The 17,741-nt window shown below is 43.7% G+C and overlaps 8 protein-coding genes across 8 annotated transcripts; 4 read left to right on the top strand and 4 right to left on the bottom strand.

The window, feature by feature from the left end:
* Positions 1–317: 317 nt before the first annotated feature.
* O0I10_008723 (uncharacterized protein) lies at positions 318–728 on the bottom strand (the record flags this gene model as incomplete). The annotated part of the gene is made up of 3 exons (XM_058488724.1): positions 318–362; positions 446–589; positions 657–728. 3 exons carry the CDS (start codon positions 726–728, stop codon positions 318–320), a joined length of 261 nt encoding a protein of 86 aa, XP_058340547.1.
* A 1,773-nt stretch (positions 729–2,501) lies between these two features.
* O0I10_008722 (uncharacterized protein) lies at positions 2,502–2,882 on the top strand (the record flags this gene model as incomplete). Its single annotated transcript, XM_058488723.1, has 1 exon — positions 2,502–2,882. The coding sequence occupies one exon, from the start codon at positions 2,502–2,504 to the stop codon at positions 2,880–2,882; it is 381 nt and encodes a 126-aa protein (XP_058340546.1).
* A 516-nt stretch (positions 2,883–3,398) lies between these two features.
* Positions 3,399–5,607, top strand: O0I10_008721 (uncharacterized protein; the record flags this gene model as incomplete). Its single annotated transcript, XM_058488722.1, has 2 exons — positions 3,399–4,828; positions 4,890–5,607. 2 exons carry the CDS (start codon positions 3,399–3,401, stop codon positions 5,605–5,607), a joined length of 2,148 nt encoding a protein of 715 aa, XP_058340545.1.
* Positions 5,608–5,676: 69 nt separating this feature from the next.
* On the bottom strand, positions 5,677–7,269 carry O0I10_008720 (uncharacterized protein; the record flags this gene model as incomplete). The annotated part of the gene is made up of 2 exons (XM_058488721.1): positions 5,677–6,906; positions 6,982–7,269. 2 exons carry the CDS (start codon positions 7,267–7,269, stop codon positions 5,677–5,679), a joined length of 1,518 nt encoding a protein of 505 aa, XP_058340544.1.
* Positions 7,270–8,510: 1,241 nt separating this feature from the next.
* On the top strand, positions 8,511–9,377 carry O0I10_008719 (uncharacterized protein; the record flags this gene model as incomplete). Its single annotated transcript, XM_058488720.1, has 5 exons — positions 8,511–8,519; positions 8,580–8,669; positions 8,732–8,929; positions 9,021–9,155; positions 9,225–9,377. The coding sequence occupies 5 exons, from the start codon at positions 8,511–8,513 to the stop codon at positions 9,375–9,377; spliced, it is 585 nt and encodes a 194-aa protein (XP_058340543.1).
* Positions 9,378–9,859: 482 nt separating this feature from the next.
* Positions 9,860–11,842, bottom strand: O0I10_008718 (uncharacterized protein; the record flags this gene model as incomplete). The annotated part of the gene is made up of 7 exons (XM_058488719.1): positions 9,860–10,236; positions 10,300–10,369; positions 10,455–10,641; positions 10,699–11,292; positions 11,372–11,596; positions 11,660–11,756; positions 11,824–11,842. 7 exons carry the CDS (start codon positions 11,840–11,842, stop codon positions 9,860–9,862), a joined length of 1,569 nt encoding a protein of 522 aa, XP_058340542.1.
* A 912-nt stretch (positions 11,843–12,754) lies between these two features.
* On the top strand, positions 12,755–15,092 carry O0I10_008717 (uncharacterized protein; the record flags this gene model as incomplete). The annotated part of the gene is made up of 10 exons (XM_058488718.1): positions 12,755–12,778; positions 12,837–13,130; positions 13,191–13,562; positions 13,625–13,718; positions 13,777–13,941; positions 14,009–14,067; positions 14,120–14,268; positions 14,322–14,457; positions 14,515–14,572; positions 14,626–15,092. The coding sequence occupies 10 exons, from the start codon at positions 12,755–12,757 to the stop codon at positions 15,090–15,092; spliced, it is 1,818 nt and encodes a 605-aa protein (XP_058340541.1).
* Positions 15,093–15,281: 189 nt separating this feature from the next.
* O0I10_008716 (40S ribosomal protein S24) lies at positions 15,282–17,394 on the bottom strand (the record flags this gene model as incomplete). Its single annotated transcript, XM_058488717.1, has 5 exons — positions 15,282–15,395; positions 15,466–15,744; positions 16,303–16,790; positions 16,878–17,124; positions 17,179–17,394. 5 exons carry the CDS (start codon positions 17,392–17,394, stop codon positions 15,282–15,284), a joined length of 1,344 nt encoding a protein of 447 aa, XP_058340540.1.
* Between the last annotated feature and the right edge of the window lie 347 nt (positions 17,395–17,741).

The following is a 17,741-nucleotide window of genomic DNA, read 5'->3' as shown; positions in this document are numbered from 1 at the left end:
CAAAAGACTTGCATAGGTACTATTCCTTGGCGACGATAGTGTAACGCACGCATCCCATCGAATTACTATAAAGCATACAATCGGTAGCTACCTTCCCCAACTATAATCACCATGACAACCATCCCCATAGCAACAACAGTCATTGGATCATGATTTCGACAAGAAATGATTGGAGGCGTAAAGTGCATCATTTTAACCCCTCGATTGTCACATCCCATTCAAGCAAGTATAGTTGTTCGGTTTGATGGCGGTGGGGAAACACGTACAGGAAAGGGATATCTTTAATCAATGTGTCATATCATCTCTGTAGTCGTAAATTACAGTTGGATCTGGTTGCGTGAGTTGTATTTGTGCACAAGTGACTATTGCATAGGAAAGAGAGAGAGAGTGGATGAGTTGGCATAAAAAGCTGAAACATCTCTCGCTTATCCTCAACCCCCCTTACCTGGCAGCCACAGAAAGCAAGGAAACACGCGTATACGATAGCAGCCGTGAAGCAAGCTTGTGCAGTAGCAGAGGGATCGTCAGGGTCGTCCATGAATTCAGTCAACACTTCCACACGAGCATCAAAGGCCAATCCAAGTAGAAACTAACATGTCGGGCCATTTTCGTAAGTTGCGTTGGCCATCTTGCACACTACAAAGGTCATGACTTACAAGGAAAATGATACCACAGAATGACAATACACTGCAGCATGCAGCATTTCCAGGACTGACAAAGGTCTTCATCGCGTCAATTGAATGAGTACTCGGGTGTGTCGCTGAGTGAAGAAAAGAAGAAGAAAGGATACAAGCGAGCGGACTCGGCTATTCGCACCCCACCTTGTGCACCCTCTCCTCCCTGCTTGCCTGCTTGCCCACCCAACCAATGTTGAAACCTACTACCAACTGAAGCACTTTATACACTCTTTTCTTAATCCCCCATCCTGTATTAATTTGTTGTATGATATACCTAATGCTGATGTGAAAAAGGAGACGTGGACGTTTAAGAAAACAAGTGTTTCGTGTGCCCTACTATGGTATACGATGGGCAAGCGTTGAAGGTATTCTTGTCATAGGCATCACTGTCGACTTCATTATATGAACATCACAACTTCAATACGTATACGTACATCCCATTTTCGAGCCATCTTTCACACTGCACCTTAACGTTCACCTTCCATCACGATGGTGTCTCTATGGCAGTAAGCAAGGCAGGCAAATTTAGTGTATGGTGCCTCTAGTGGTATTAGCGAGTCAATAGAAATGATAACTGGATTCATTTACGATGATGTGGGAGGATGGGGTTGATCAGAGTACCTGCTTTGTTAGATTCCCAAGTGTGCAAGATCATTTTTGGAACGCCATGAACTTCATTGATGATCTCTTTAGTAACGCCGTTAAGGGCATCATTCACTAAATTGAATGCCTTGTTTATTGCCATGGAGACATCATCATGGTTGAAGGTGAAACAATGTGAAAGATGACTCGAAAATGAAGGTGAATAATATGTGCACTTCTTCTCCCTATTATTATCGTGTTGACCACCTCCGGTAATAGTGCGAGGTACATGCATAGGCAACAGCGATCCCATAATGCCAAACTAATCGAAAAACAATAGATTGGTTAGCAAGTACAGACCCAAGGCACCTATTGTTGTCGTTACTCGTAATCCACAAACAGCTCGTCAAGCCCATTTGTCGCGTGGTTGTTTCCCCTTCTACTACAACAAGCCTTCATCATCCTCAACGACCCACAGCAGCAACGATCATCTCACTGTTAAGCGCCGCTCACCTAGCTAGTCCTTCCGATCATGCACCTTGGTGGCAAGAAGATGTCGATTCATGTTTAACCTGAGGGATGGAACAAGCAATAAAATATGGTACGCATAAGCATGATCAAGCTGTGATAGCAGTGCAAGGCTGGCAAAGTGGCCTTGGCAACACCAATACCTTGTGAGTTATTTATGCTCCATCATAGGACGTAGAGTTGTAGCTTGTTAACAAACATAAAGAATCAGTGTTATTGTCTTCTCACATCAAAGGATCAATGTAGCTTCTTCCTTTTATGCACGTATCCTATTCCTTGATCCCTTCTTGCATTCATCTCTCTTTGCTCTATCCCTTGTGTTCTCTCTTCTCCCACTGTAAACTCCTTTAACTATCTCTCTGCTTAGGAGAAAAATTACGGCACACTTTGCCTTGAGATATGGATACTTGAACGCCACAAAATAGCATGTCAATGCATCTGCGCAGTATACATCTTTCTCTTTAAACCCCCCTTAAACCTTCTGAATGGACGTGCACTCCTGAGCATGATCTTGGCCCTTTGGCAACCCCTTTCTTCGTGTACCCCTGATCGTTTAGTATTCTTCGATCCTCACCTATTATATAAAGAGGCTGCGCCCATTCAACATTCTTGCACAGCATATCAACCACTCCTGTTTTCCCAAATCACCTTACAGAAAGACCACACTTTTCACTTTCTCAGCTCACTCTCCACCTCCAATCCATCCAAGCAAGCATGTTGAAATTTTTCGCAGGTATTACAGCAGTGGCGCTGACCTTGATAGCCATGCCAGTGACTTCACAAGGAACGTACGAGTGCGACTTGCCCGGAGATTCTATTGAAGTCTTCAAAGACGGATTCAACGCTGATCTTGTCGACATTGGAGGATGCAAGCAGTACCAGAAGGGCATGGAAACCTTCTACGACTGTTTCGCGGAATCCAATTTTAACATCCGCAGGGGGATTGATTTCGCGAAATGCTGGAATGGCGATGTTAATTGCACCAAGGCATACGAACAAACGGGCATATGCATCAGCTGGAAATGCACGATGGACAAAAAAAAGTATGATCAATTAATCGCTGACGATATTGGTGTGATTGGTTGCAAGTACTAGCATGACACTTTCGTAATTGTTGATATAGTATCAAGCACTTCTACAACCTATAATAAATCATCGTGCTTCTTCTCACCGACAGCCAAGCTACGTAATATAAAATGATACTTGTAATACATCCACGTACATACAATATTTTGCTCATTTGACGCTTCTTGGTTTCTCAAAGTTTGATTTGTATATTGGGAAGTGACGGTAACTGTCCTTTCGGTGATTGCTGCTGTAACTAAAGCTCCTGCTCTTGCATTGATAGATGATCTTACTTTTCAGCCTTGTATCACGTATGATAATAACACAACCCATGAGTGGGAATATGAATTTATTTCACTGTTTGACTACTTGACTACTACTCATGTGCATGGTGTATGATGTTGTTGGGATGTAGAGAACGGGGTTTCAAGTGAATTTCCAGGTGTGAGTAGCCAAGGTCAAATGGTCAGATTGGGCACAGCACACTTAATTTTTGTCTTCCTTGACGACACACATACACATACACATACCTACACAACCTGTACAATGGGTCGACGGAAACAGTACATGGACGATGGCGACGATTCTTCTGACGAGGAAGGGGGTCGTATCCGATTCGACATTACCGACCGCGATTTGGAGGAAGAAGCTGAAGGGTTTTATGGAAGTCGCAGCAAAAGGAAACGCTTTGGAGACGACGATGACGATCTCGATGAAGACGAATCAGACATTGGACGTGGAGGCCTTGGATCAGGATTCAGCATGGCTAATATGGTGAATTTCAAACCGTCAACGACACAATCAACGCCTTCACCTGGCACAAGTCGATCGAGTACACCTAGTAAGGAAGCCCCTAAACGACCTCGTCAGCAACACAACATTCGACCTGCAGAAGACTTTGCAAAGTTCACCTCACACGGCACTGGTTTTGGTAAACGGATGCTTGAGAAGATGGGTTGGCGTATGGGACAAGGTCTTGGTGAAGAAGGTGCAGGTATCATCAATCCTATCGAGACCAAATTACGACCCAAGGGAATGGGTATGGGCTTTCGTGGTTTCAGTGAACAAACGCAACAAGCCAAGGAAGAAGCTAAGCGACAACATGGTGGTTCTACATCTGAAGAAGAAGGAGAGGAGCTATCTGATGACAATCAACAACGACAACAGCAGCCCAAACGTGAAGCATGGAAGCGTAAAACCCGTAAGCCAAAGACTGTATACAAGACAGCAGCTGCCATTATTGCCGATACAGCCGAACAAGGAACGGCAACAGGGGCAGTACCAGCAACACAACAAAAGGTTATTGATATGCGTGGACCTACTGTACGAGAAGTTTCATTAGCGGATCTTGAACGAGAATCGCCTAGCTGGCAGGAAACAACAACACGACTCCCTGAATTACGACACAACCTACGACTCATTGTGGATCTTGCACGAGGTGACTTGGAGAACTTGGCACGTGACCGCACATCGAATGAGCTTCGTTTGAAAGCATTGGAGGAAGATTGTTCAGTGATTCAAAAGCGACGTGAAGTGGATACAGCTCGACGTGACAAGGTGATACGTGTCAAAGAGATGGCTCAGGAATTGCAATCAATCTCAAAGAGTGCTTTGGCAAGTGGTGCCTATGAACAAGCCAACATTACAGCATTGTTTGGAGATGTCTTTGAGCGAATGATCAAGGAGTACACGCCTGAGGATATAAGGTCATTGCATTTGGATCAGATTGTCGTTGCCGTGTGGACACCTGTGATGAAGTACAAGACGTCAAGGTGGGATGTGCTGGCAGATCCAACCTGGGGAGCAAAAGATGTCCTAGCATGGCGCCAATTACTATTAGCCAACGATGATGATGAACGTGCTTTTGATTCCGATTTTGTGGTTCCTCGACGACCAAGGAAGGAGATACCCAATGCAACACCCTTTGAAATGATGATGAATACTGTTTGGTTGGTTCGTGTGCGTACAGCCATCAAGTAAGTCTTTTTTCTCTTTTATGCTTTGGCTCTTCTATATCTAACAACATGTCAATCTTAGTAATACTTGGAATGTGCGTGATCCGGAGCCTATTGTACAATTATTGGAAGCATGGAAGCCACCTTTATTACCCACGTTCATATTCGAGAACATTGTCAACCAGCTGATCCTTCCCAAGATATCACGTGCGGTGGATGAATGGGATCCTCGCAACGACCCTGAAATGGTTCACACATGGATCCATCCATGGCTTCCTGTACTCGAGGCATGGCGACTAGCAGAATTATTCACGAATATCCGACACAAGCTTTCTGTCATTTTGCGTGTATGGCATCCATCCGATGAATCGGCATTGCATATTATTACACCTTGGAAGGGCGTTTGGACGGATGCTCAAATGGAGACGTTCCTTGGCAAAGCGATCTTGCCCAAGCTTAAACGGGTGCTTCGAGACGAGTTTGTGGTCAATCCACGCGATCAGCAATTGGATCCATTGATATGGGTGCTAGCTTGGCGAGATTTGGTTTCAGAGGCGACCCTATCGCAGCTGATAGAGAAGGAGTTCTTTGGCAAATGGCTCGATGTATTATACAAATGGTTGACCCTCAGTCAAGATCGAATCAACTATGATGAAGTCCGAGAATGGTACTTGTGGTGGCGCCAGGTCTTGGAAACATATGGATTTGCCGACAACAAGACCATCTCTGCATGCTTTAGAAAGGGTCTAGATATGATGGCAGCTGCAGCTAGTGGAGAACCTGTAGTCAAAAGTTCATAAATATATATCTTTTTTTTTATGATGATGGCAAGCACATTCAATTAGAGTGTATTATAAAATGCATGGGTCTTATTTACAATTGCGAAGAGTAGCTAATAAGTTATCTAACTCTGCAAGTTCCTGATCCGGCTGGGAGTTCCGAGGATGTTTTTTGGATTGCCGAGTATAAGTGACTTTGACGTTGATGGGGTTTTGTGGTTGATATCTCGGTCGTCTTGGTTCATTGTTATTATGTTCATCATTGTTGTTGTTGTTGTCATTCAATGCCTCCTCAATCATCTTCATCCATACATCTTGTGGCAAGTTTTCATCTCCTCGTTCAGGTGATTCAGGTACAGGTGTTGTAGTCCAAGTACTATCCGCCTCATCCAAGTCATCATCATCATCGTCACCACCAAAGTCATATGCTGGTAGGGGTCCTCCATCATTGATCCCTTGTCCATTGGCACTTTTCAATCGAGATACCAGATTACGTTTGCGTTTTTGGCTTGTTTTTTGTGGCTGATAGTGTAAGGATGGACGTTGTTGTGAAGGTGGTGGCGGTGGTGGTGGCGGGTGATCATCTGTGCAACCAGGCAATGGATATAACTTTGGTTCACTGTACGCAAGAGATGTCTTACGAAATGTGCTGACGATAAGGTTGGGTGCAAAGCGTACTGATTTTTGACGTCTGGATTTGCGAGAGGAAGAGGAGGAGGAAGATGTGGGGGATATAAAAGATGAAGGTGATGAAGGTGATGATGACAATGCTGTTGATTTCGTTTGCAATGAAGATGCGACCATGAGACGTATTTCACCTGGATCATCCTCAGGGAAATCGAAAATGTCCATCTCCTCACTCTTGCTGTTGGGCTTCTTTACATGCTTTTGCTTGGGTGCTTTCGGTGTCACCAAGAGATCTGGATCAGTGGGGAAGGCAAATATATCATTGTCGGCTGATGATGTCGTATCATTCAAAGGTTGATCGGTGGATGATGTTGTTGTAGGGATAGGCGCCGATGTACTTTGTTGAGTCAATAGCGATGTCGAATCAAAGGCCTCCATTTCCACGTTTGTATGTGTTAGCAGCCGAATGTCATTCATGCCATTGTCCATAGCATCCAAATTCTCGATTGGTAAAGGTTCCAAATCTTGTTTACAAGTTGTTGTAAATGTGTCCAACGCTATTGCATGCGATTCGAGCGTTGTTGCTTCATACGAGGGTTGCATAGTGTGCTCCAAGATGTTCATCTTTTCCAAATGTCCATTGGTCAGTGTTGTTGTTGCTGCTGCCGTATTGGTATTGGGCGTCTCATGCTGCTAATAAGCGAAAAGGAGAGGAGGTCATCATTTCTAATCAACATTCAATAGCCCATTCATCTGCACTCAATTTACCATTGTAGCCGTTGGTGTTACATGCTCCTCATTATCCTCTCCAGGTAGTTTTTGATCCCTGATATCGTGTGCTGATGCCTTTGTTGACTTGATATGAAAGCTCTTATCTTCAATAGCAGCGAAAGGCGATACACCTTCCTCATGCACCTTCACAATGGTGGGTCGTTGTTGATGCTTCTGGTCTTCGAGATCGCTGTCATCGTCGCTTGAATCGGATATAAACTCCAACTTTGTCTTTCGCCGATAGGTGTAAACCGGTCGTCTCGTCAAGTTAAAGTGGGGAAACATGAGAACGATATGCCCAGGAACGCGTTAAATAAGATGCACACGAGAAACAAAAAGGAGAAACACCAATTTCCCATTTTTACCGCGCGCCGCGTCCCTCCTCCATCCCACTCCGCAAGGATTTGGTCACCTGACTTTCGTTCCTGTATGTGCGTTGTTGATTGACATGGCAATAAAGCTCTTTTATGCGTGATTTTTACTTGAGATCATTACATCAGCAACACCTTTTCTTATGACATGCTTCATTATCATCCACCTTGCTCTTTGTTTACGAGGCAATACAATGAAAGGCAAACAATGACATCAAACGGCGGGATTCTTAAAGACTTTAAAACGTATAGAGAAGGGATTGGATAAAGACTCATACCCTTTCTGACAGCAATAGATATAAAGGGAGGCGGATTTGGTACCATCTAAGAACGATAGAAGAGCATGGTCGTGGATGTTAGAATAAAAGAAGGCATACGAAGATTGACCCTTTTTCAAACGCTTGTTGTTCTTCACGTATGGTCCCAATGTTTTTCCTTCATTGCAATTCAAGAAAAGCTACATGATGCAGGATAGCGACATGTAACCACGTGCATGCTTATGATAGTAACGAGATGTTGTTTAATCATCATCATAAAGACGCAGGATTTAAGGTGGGGTGCTTTATCTCCTGATAGTAACTCATTGTTTGCATACGCACCATGATGTCATGTCAATGACTAGCCCAAGAATGTGATGAAAGAGAGAACAATGAACAATTCCAGGATTTGGAACTATACAACCAACAATCCATTTCACACATTTGAATAGCAAAAAGTAGTAGTAGTGCATGGACCAACAATCCCGCTAGCGGTGTGTGGAACGAAAAGCATCATGCACTTGGTTCACTTGTTGGACCCCGCCCATTCACCAAGATGTGTGTGTGTGTGTGTGTTTATATTATGGATGTAATACAATCTTGCTATCGATACAACAATCGATGACATATCACGAATAACGCCAACGATCCACATGAAATGCTTTATTAGGTAGATAAAAGGGAAGCAGTAGAGGGATAGTGCCTGTGCAAGCTTCGTTTACCAATAGTACGCTCCACCTAGAGCTGCAATGTGACCCATGTGCCACGCAACTTTCTTTTTTGGTCCTTTACCTCCTCAACTCTCTCCCTCGCTCTCTCGCACTTGTTCTCTTTTTTTAACGTTTGTGCACCCTCGCTGATTCCTTGTTTCTTTTGCTTTCTTTTTCATCTTTGAGCAATGACCCGGGTAAGTTGCGTTTGACTTTTTCGTCCCCTCATTGACTCTTGCTCAATGGCTTTGCTTTAGGTTGCTCGAAAGAAACTCGTTGTAGTCGGTGACGGTGGCTGTGGCAAGACCAGTTTACTTGTGGTTTACAAAAGAGGCGCCTTTCCAGAGGTAAAAAGATCATTTTGGGATACATGAAAGGAAGAAGGATTGCGATTACTCATGGATAGTAGCGTTATGTTCCCACTGTATTTGAGAATTACATTGCAAGTGTTCAACTCGATAACAAGACGATCCAGCTGGCGTTGTGGGATACTGCTGGCCAGGAAGACTACGACAGACTGAGACCGCTCTCTTATCCCGAGACCGACGTCGTCTTGATTTGCTTTGCCATTGATCAAAGAACGTCTTTCACCAATGTACAGGATAGGGTATGATATCATCATCATGTTTTCGTTTACAAATGGGAAAGTTTAAGGATATACATATACTCACATGTTGATCTCCCCAATGGTATCTTAGTGGCTTCCCGAAGTAACCCATTTTTGCGAAGGTGTTCCCAAGCTCCTCATAGGCACCAAGATTGATCTACGTGATAACGCTACCAGAATCGCGCAGTTGAATGCGTTGGGTAGTCAACTTATCACTTACGAGCAGGTAAGCAAAAAGTGCTCATTGTGTTTTACCACATGAATGAAAATAGGGTTAACAATGAAACCATCATAGGGTGAACGTCTTGCAAAGGAGATTGGAGCAAAATACCATGAATGCAGTGCCATGCTCAACAAAAATGTGAATGAAGTCATCGAAGCGGCTACCAGAGCTGCCATGTCAGGCGGTATCATGAAGCTGCAAAAAAAGTTGTGCACGCTGTTGTAATCATCTTTTATTAGATCTTGCCCTTGTTGTATTCCTAAATTTGTGTATACCCGTTACCCCTATTGTTGTTTTATCTATTGTGCCATCCTCAACAATAAAGCACGCTTGAAAAGAATACGTTTATATATCGTAGTGTAGTCTACGGATGATCTCCCCACACCACCTATGCACGTACGTTGTTTTTGTTCATCACTTAGCCAAAACAAAAAAGGCGCATTGTCATACATGAATATAAACTTTAATTGACTATTTACAGTGTACAAGCGTCCATCAAACGAGCGAGAGGCGGTGTCATGCCCTGCATCCCAAAACTAGTAAATCATCCAGCTAAGCACTACGACTACATACGACTCGTCATTTGAAGGGTCATTCAACATTCCAAATTGACACACAGCTCTGTCATTCCTAATAGCACCAATGATGATATGATGTAAATGATAATGCATTGTTGATAAAAGAAAAATTTGTACGGCTATGTATTATTAATCTCTTCTACGTCGTCGTTGAGAGCGCTCCCATTCCTTCCATGGTCTTGTATGCTTCATCCATTCATCTCGTTCTTCTCTTTCGCCTTCCAATACAGGGTTAACATTGTTCAACCAAGGATGATGCAACATGTCGATCGCTTGCACGCGCCGCTCGTACCGCAGCATCGGCATTAGAAAACTCTCAATCTCTTCAGCATCGTCACGATTGAAGCCGTATTTCTCATAGAGGACGTCTTTCAGGGGCCAATAACGCAGCCGGCTTATGTGTCGCAATTCGCCTTGTCGATTGAAAAATTCTCTTGAGTCTTGTCCAGAAAGTGCAAATCGTCGAGGAATGGGTCCAACTAGTTCAATAATCTGTGCAAGGTGGTCTATATATAAAATGCATGGTCAATAAACGCTTGATAGAGGATTGGAAAAAGTCCACCACTTGCCATCATCGCGGCTAAATCGGGATCCTTTTTGAGGGTCAAACAAGTAATCACCAGTCAAAAGCTCAAATATCTGAAATGCAAAAACATCTTTAACAATCCGACATGATGACCATGCAGGCCGTGTATGCGTGTATGTATGTGTGTGACATTGTTACCATGCATGCCAAACTCCAAATGTCTGCCGTAGCGTCCCATTTAGCTCCCAAAAGCACTTCAGGTGATCGATATTGACGAGTCTGGATATCTTCAGTAAAATGGTGATTCACCCAACATGCGTTACCAAGGTCTGCAATCTTAATCTTGATATCATCCATGCATTTGGTAGGTCGACGATCACGAGAACTATATTAACAATGAGCCTGTTGTATTCATTGATGCCGTATGGAGATTTCTCTGTACCTGGAATATGAATGTGATCTACGAGAAGAGTGATTGCGTCCCCTATGGTGATCTCTTTTGGCATCGGAGGACAACGGTTGCGAGGCAACGGGCTTAACACGAGTACGACGATCCTTTCGTTGACGACTACGCCCACGGCTTGGCTCATTGTCTGTGAATGAAGCGTCCTCACTTTGATCATCATGGATATCCTGTGTAGATTCACGTAAGAGCTCTTCGGCATTGTCGAGGTACATGAGCACGTTCTCAGGCTTGAGGTCGGTGTGGATGATCTGGCATATGCGATGCAAGTAATCAAGGCCAAGGAGCATTTGCTTAGAGATCTGCTTGACAAGGCGGATAGGGAGACCTCGATGCTTGTAGCGCTTGATCAAGGCAAGAAGATTTTCACCAAGGACTTCAAATGTCATGCAAACATGTGTGCCATTTTGACCCTTGACCATGAAATGATCCTCGATAGCCGTAACGAATTGAGCCCCCAATGCCTTTGGATCACTTTCAGCCACACGTTCCAATAACTTGATTTCATCCAAGGCCGTCTCGGTGTAATGCTTTGCAGACTTGACGACCTTCATTGCATAATGTCTCCGCGTCCTGCCCAAGAGTCAAAAAACAACCGTCTCCATCTGTTCCTTTCTTTTCTTGATAAAAGAAAAAACGAGTCGCTGCTTACTGTTGATCTTGCACGAGCCACACTGTGGAAAAGTGACCCCATCCTAGCTTCCGTACAACCTTGTATCGTCCATTCTCATACAACTCTCCCACTCGCACTGGATGGTATCCACCGGTCTTGTAGTCTCCTGGATCTTCTTCCTCCTCACTCAATCCATCAGATCGAGACGAGTGGTGAGAAGAGGACCGTTGTCGTTTGTATTGCATAGCTTTGCCTTTCTCGAGTCTATTGCAACAGTAGGCGTTATTTTCATACCATCATCCACCCCTATCACCTATCAACACTTACGAGGTTCTCGAATAACTACGCGCACGCTTATACACATTTCGGCTTGAATGACCACGGCGATGCGACGCCTTGTCAGAGCTTTGGATCCACGATCGATCTGGAAAAAAGCCAACCCATCAACCTGATGCCGTCCAAGACTCTGTTTGCCTAGAGTAAGAACTTACCTTTGTGATCGGAAGGCATATTTGAGTGGGAGAGAGTATCCTTGAAGAGAAACAAAGAAAACAAAGAGAAAAAGAACCAAAGGGGGAAACGCAAAAAAGTGCTTTTACTCTCCTCCGTCCTCTGTCCAAATTGGACGTAGCACAGCAAATTCCCTCCTGACGATCCTGGTTATCCCACATCACACATTTATCAATGTAAATCAGGTAGTTGATATTATCAGCATTTCACTCGATGAAGCTATCTAACATCAAAAGGCAACCCAATCTAGTTAGCGTTATCTGAAGCCAATGCAAATGTGCTCTCTCTACATCATGCATGATTGATAATACCTTCCATTGCCTATATAATCCATACCCTAACTAGGTAGTCTTGCTGATTCATAATCAACCATCCACATAAAACTTTGATGAAATCCTTTGTGTTATAGGAATGTTACATAAAGGCAGGACCAATAGCTATGTTGATGCCATCTTTCATTATGCTTTTCTTTGTCTTGAGTTTCCCCTCTCTTCCAAACGTCACTTTTACTAGCATAGGTTATGCTGTTGCTATTTGCTTTGCTTTATCTCTTCCTGATCAATTGCCTCTTTTCATCCAAGAACCTCCCTACAATGCGCCATGATACGAATGAAGAGCTCTCCAAGGTCACGTGGAAAGGTATTGTAATCAAATGGGATTCCCTGCAAGTGTTTCCATAGCAACGCCATTCATCATTCATTGAGGTTTAAAAGAGGATGGTACGTTTATTCTCGATGACATTGAAGGAAAAAGGATGATGGAGGAGGAGGGATTAATATCCACGTCTACAGTTGGCATCATCGGACTTGGGTCGTCCCGACAACCACCACCATTTAAGCCAGGAGCGCTCACGAGTTCTTCCACCACCACAACTCCACCTTTCGATCCGTTCACTGAACACGTCCTTGCATCATGAATATCGATGAAATGTTCAAGGTAATAAACGACTGCGATTGACCATTGAGGGTATCAAGACGCTCACCGATCCAACCAGATCCCGTCCATCCCTAGTGGACGCAACAAGCGCAAAATGCCTGCAACTCCCGATGTCGCCTTTCTTGAAAGTTACAGCGCCAATTCAGATACTCAAGCTGAAAGCAGCAGCGATGCAGCACGCAAACGAAGAAACGTGACGATTGAGGATGAAGACGAAGATACAGCGGGTATGGAATATGGCGTACAAGACGTGGTGGAAGAAGATGATGAAGAAGGCCGTTTCTTTGGAGGAGGATTGACGGATGAACAAAGTCGATTATTGGATCTTGTGGATCAATACGAAGATGACGAGGCAAGTCATGTCAATCAATGCTTTATGATACACGCGCAATCTAATCGAATCGTATGATAGACTGAAGCATTGTCGGCAACATCGGTCAAAAAGATGATCCTTAAATTTGAAAAGGCTATCAACAAGAACCAAGACCAACGCGTACGATACGCCGATCAACCTGAAAAGTTTATGGAATCAGAAGCCGACTTGGATGAGGAGGTCAAGAACTTGCTGACACTTACTCAGGCACCCCACTTGTATCCTGAGCTTGTCAAACTTGGAAGTGTCACTTCTATCATATCCTTGCTGAGTCACGAGAACACTGATATCGCCATTGACGCCATTGATCTTATCAACGAGTTGACGGATGAAGATGTCGGCTTAGCAGAAGATGAATTGGAAAGATCCGAAGAAGCAACAAATGGTGTCAAGACTTTGGTGGATGCCCTGGTATGTGATCATTCGCTTATTTCAATGTTTCAGCATACTAATCCCCCTCCCCCATCGTATAGCTTGAAAATGAGATGCTTGAACTCCTGGTTCAAAACTTGGGACGTCTTGATGAGAATGAAGAAGCTGATCGACAAGGTGTTTTCAAAATCTTGGGTAAGGAAGAGAGATTGGATGGCAGTTGGGATAGGGAAGGCTGACAAACTATATGTAGGCATCCTTGAAAATTTGCTTGGTCTTGATCCTCAGCTGGCCGAACGTATTGCTTTGAAGACTGAATTTCTACCATGGTTGTTGAAACGCATACAAACCAAGGGCTATGATTCCAATCGTGGTTACGCAAGTGAAATATTGTCCATCCTATTACAAGATAGCCGAGGTACTTTATTGATGATAATGGTGGCTATGGTTCATGGATATTGGTACTCATCAATGATCGGAATTAGATATTCGATTGAAGCTTGGAGAATTGGAAGGCATTGATATCCTCTTACGAGCATTATCGGTAAGAAAAAAGGAACATGATATATGGATCATGGTGTTGATCATCCTTGTAGAGCTATAGAAAGAAGGATCCTGAGGATGATGATGAAACAGAGATGGTGGAGAACTTTTTCAACGCCCTATGTTCCATGTTGAATGAACCGGAATCCAAGCAACAATTTTTGGAGGGTGAAGGTGTCGAGCTCATGGTCATCATGCTAAAGTAAGTATAGCAAAAATGGAAGGCTGGCAATAACTGAACCTTGCATGTTATAGAGAACGAACATTGGCACGCATTCGAGCTATGAAGGCCTTGAACTATGCATTGAGCGGCGAGGCGGGTCGAGGAAACTGTTTACGCTTTGTCGAAGCTATGGGTCTCAAAGTGCTATTCCCCATTTTCATGGGCAAGGTAAGCTATGATGACGATTGGTCTTTTTTGATCTTGTATACTAACGACTTTTGACAGGGCATCAAAAAGCTTAAAAAGACGCATAGCAAGTCATTTGTGGAAACCGAAGATGAAGGTAAGAATGAACAATGGGCCCATGTACCACACGATCTGATTGGGTTAAATTAGAGCACACAATGTGCATTATCCTGTCATTAATGCGCAACCTATCACGAGAAGACGTGGGACGACTACGACTGATCCGGAAATTCACTGACGACGACTATGAAAAGGTGGACCGATTATTGGAAATGAAGGAGTTTTATGAATCCAGAGACAACCGAGTACGAGAAGAGATTGAAAAGGATTCCAAGGACCTGGACGATGAAGAACGAGAAGAGATGCAAGAAGAATTCTATTTACGACGATTGGATGCTGGTCTTTTTACGCTTCAACGTGTTTGTTTGGTGATTGCGGCGCTATGTAAAGAAGATGAAGGTGTCAAGACAAGGACAATGATGTTGCTCAAAAGACAAGGAAGCGAGATATCAAGTATATTCAGGATCATAGAGGAGGAGACCGCTCTTATGGCCGACTTTAGCTACTTGCAGCGTATGGCAGCTGGTGGAGCAGTAGAGCCTGATGCCCAGCGATAAGAATGGCATCCTCATCATCAATAAAACATGAGATTGTCTTTTTTAATTGTATTGCCTTTTATCGAAACCGAGCGTATCCACAATATACACACGCACACGCCACACAAATGTGATGAGATGAAGAAAGGAACAGGACAAAGGGGGGTTGGGTGGGAATTCTCTTTCTTTTCTCTAGCAAAGATCAACCCTTTATTTCTTGCCAGCAGCAGCCTTGGCCTTCTTGGTACCACGGAACTTCTTGGCACGGTTCTTCTTTTCCTTGCGTTGCTTACGACCACCCTTGGGTGCCTCAGCAAGACCAATCTGTAATGATTAAAATAGATGATGAGATAGGCTGCATAATGACATCTCAAATAAAACCTATATCACTTACGCGAACAAGACGGTACTTGGGCTCGAACTTCTTCAAAGCTTCAACATTATCGTAGATAAGAGCAAAGCCAGTAGTCTTTCCACCACCAAAGTGAGTCTTGAAACCGAAAACGGAAATGACTTCCTTGTTGGCCTTGTACATTTTAGCCAACTTGTCGCGGAGCTCATCCTTGGAAATGCTGGGGCGAGCGGGATGAATAACGTCAACGACCATTTGCTTGCGTTGGAGCAAACGGTTGGTAAGGAACTTGCGAGTGCGGATAGTAACGGTAGTGTCGGCCTGAATAGAGCGAGAGTGTGTATATATGTTAGCATAGGGTTGGTTGCTATGATACGGGCTGACGAGGTCAAGTTGATGGAAGGCGTAAGTGGTGTATGATTTTTTGCTGTATCTGATTCATCCATCGATTCATCCTATTCATCCATTCATCGAATACATTCACCACGCCTTGATTGCCATCTTATCCCTCATCATCATTCACTATCCAACGTACCATGTCGAAAAGAGGGGGTTGCCAATAGCCTTCCCACACCGATCATGTTCACCGCGCTTCCCCCCAATCTAAAAACCCCGACTAATACAACCTCATGCGCACGGTGCACACTTCAAGCCTGTCAACAATCAAAGAAAATGCATCGTATCTTTTAATCTAGCTTGCCAACGCTATCATTGCAGCAATAAATGTTTTTGGAATATGAGTGTAACTTGTATAGATAGATATGAATTGGTATTTTTCATAAAAGAAAAGGTGCCTCCTCTACTTTAAAGCTACATTGTGCCCAATATCAGTCAACCATTTTGTAATCCAATCCAATCCAATCCAATCCTTCAACTTACAATAGCATCCATCTTTGTAAGTACATTCAATGTAGCTGCAACGACCTCCAAGGATAATTCAGAGCCAGGACGTATATCATTCTTTGCACCACTTCCTGCAAATGGCCATGTCGAGAAATCATTCATGAGCTCGTCCACCTTGTTGAAAGCTTGTTCTCGTAAATCCGGCTGCATATATAGCAAGGCGTTCTCGAGTACGTTGGCTGCATAGGCTGCACAAATCATGCATACTGTGCGTAGATAAGCGTGTGGAACGTCTGATTGGGAATCGATAGATGATGCTGAGACACGAGTGACAAGCATTGTACATACACGTTTGATAATCTCCTCTTTGCAAGCTGTATCGGCGATAGGATGCGTTGCCATGTCGAATAATAAAAAGTTGCGCTTCTCCGTTCGCAAGATGCCCTTGTCAACCAATCCTTTTGCCAAACGTTCCCTCACTTGCTTAAGCTGATATCCAATTTTCATGACATTCCATGTCTCGCCTAGAATCGTCTCCAATCATTTGAGTCTTGGTGGTGATCCTCCTCCTCCTCCTCCCATTTCCCCACTCTCTTCTTGGATATACATACCGCTCATCAAATCAACCCAGCTGGCAACGCTCATCTTTTCACTGATCTTCATCATCTTCAAAGCTTCATCCAGTAACACTTCGCCTGTGAGTTTGTCGTTGATCACCTCAATGTATCGATCTGTCAATGGGTATTTCCTTCGATTGGAATCCTTGACCATAGCAATACGTCCTCGAAGAGCAAGCTCCATCACAATACACCCACGTAACGCATAACTGATACTGTCGTTCCAAAATGATAAATAACCCTGGATCAAGGCATTAGCTATGATATAGATGTGTGTGTGTTCATATTCACGGACCTGTCTATCCTTAAGACCGAGTAATAACACTTCTTCCATGAGTGTGAGTCGAGGTGTGCTTTTGCTATCGTCAATGTCGTCAGGGTCATAGGCTATTTTCTTTTCTGATGATGGTGAAGTGGCGTTGTGATGAGGTGAATGGGAACCATCGACCGCGTTGTTGTCATCTGTGCTTGACGAAGCACCTGCTACTCGTCGTCGTGTGATAGTTGACATTGTGTTGCTGCTATTATCAATGTAGAAATGGTGCTGATTTGAAGGGAATATGGACCACGAGCATTAATAGCGAAAAGAGAACAAGAAGGTGCTTTGAAACAATGAGACGATGTGTCCAAATACTCATGCCCGCCAGCCTTACTGAATTAGGCCAATACCATTCACGCGCATATTCATTACTCCCCCTTTCCATCGCACACACCCACACACACGGATACATAGGATACATATAAAAACAAACTACACGAATAAATATATACTTTTGCATATATGGGAGATGATTACTTTTTTTACACTCTAAATCATGCGATAAAAGGTGAATCAAATTCTCAGCCAAAGCTACTACA

This window comes from Lichtheimia ornata (assembly GCF_029851405.1).
Source record: "Lichtheimia ornata isolate CBS 291.66 chromosome Unknown scaffold00047, whole genome shotgun sequence".
In the NCBI taxonomy this organism is placed as follows: Eukaryota; Fungi; Mucoromycota; class Mucoromycetes; order Mucorales; family Lichtheimiaceae; genus Lichtheimia; species Lichtheimia ornata.
The sequence above is the reverse complement of the archived record's forward strand: the minus strand, read 5'-3'. Positions and strand labels throughout refer to the sequence as shown.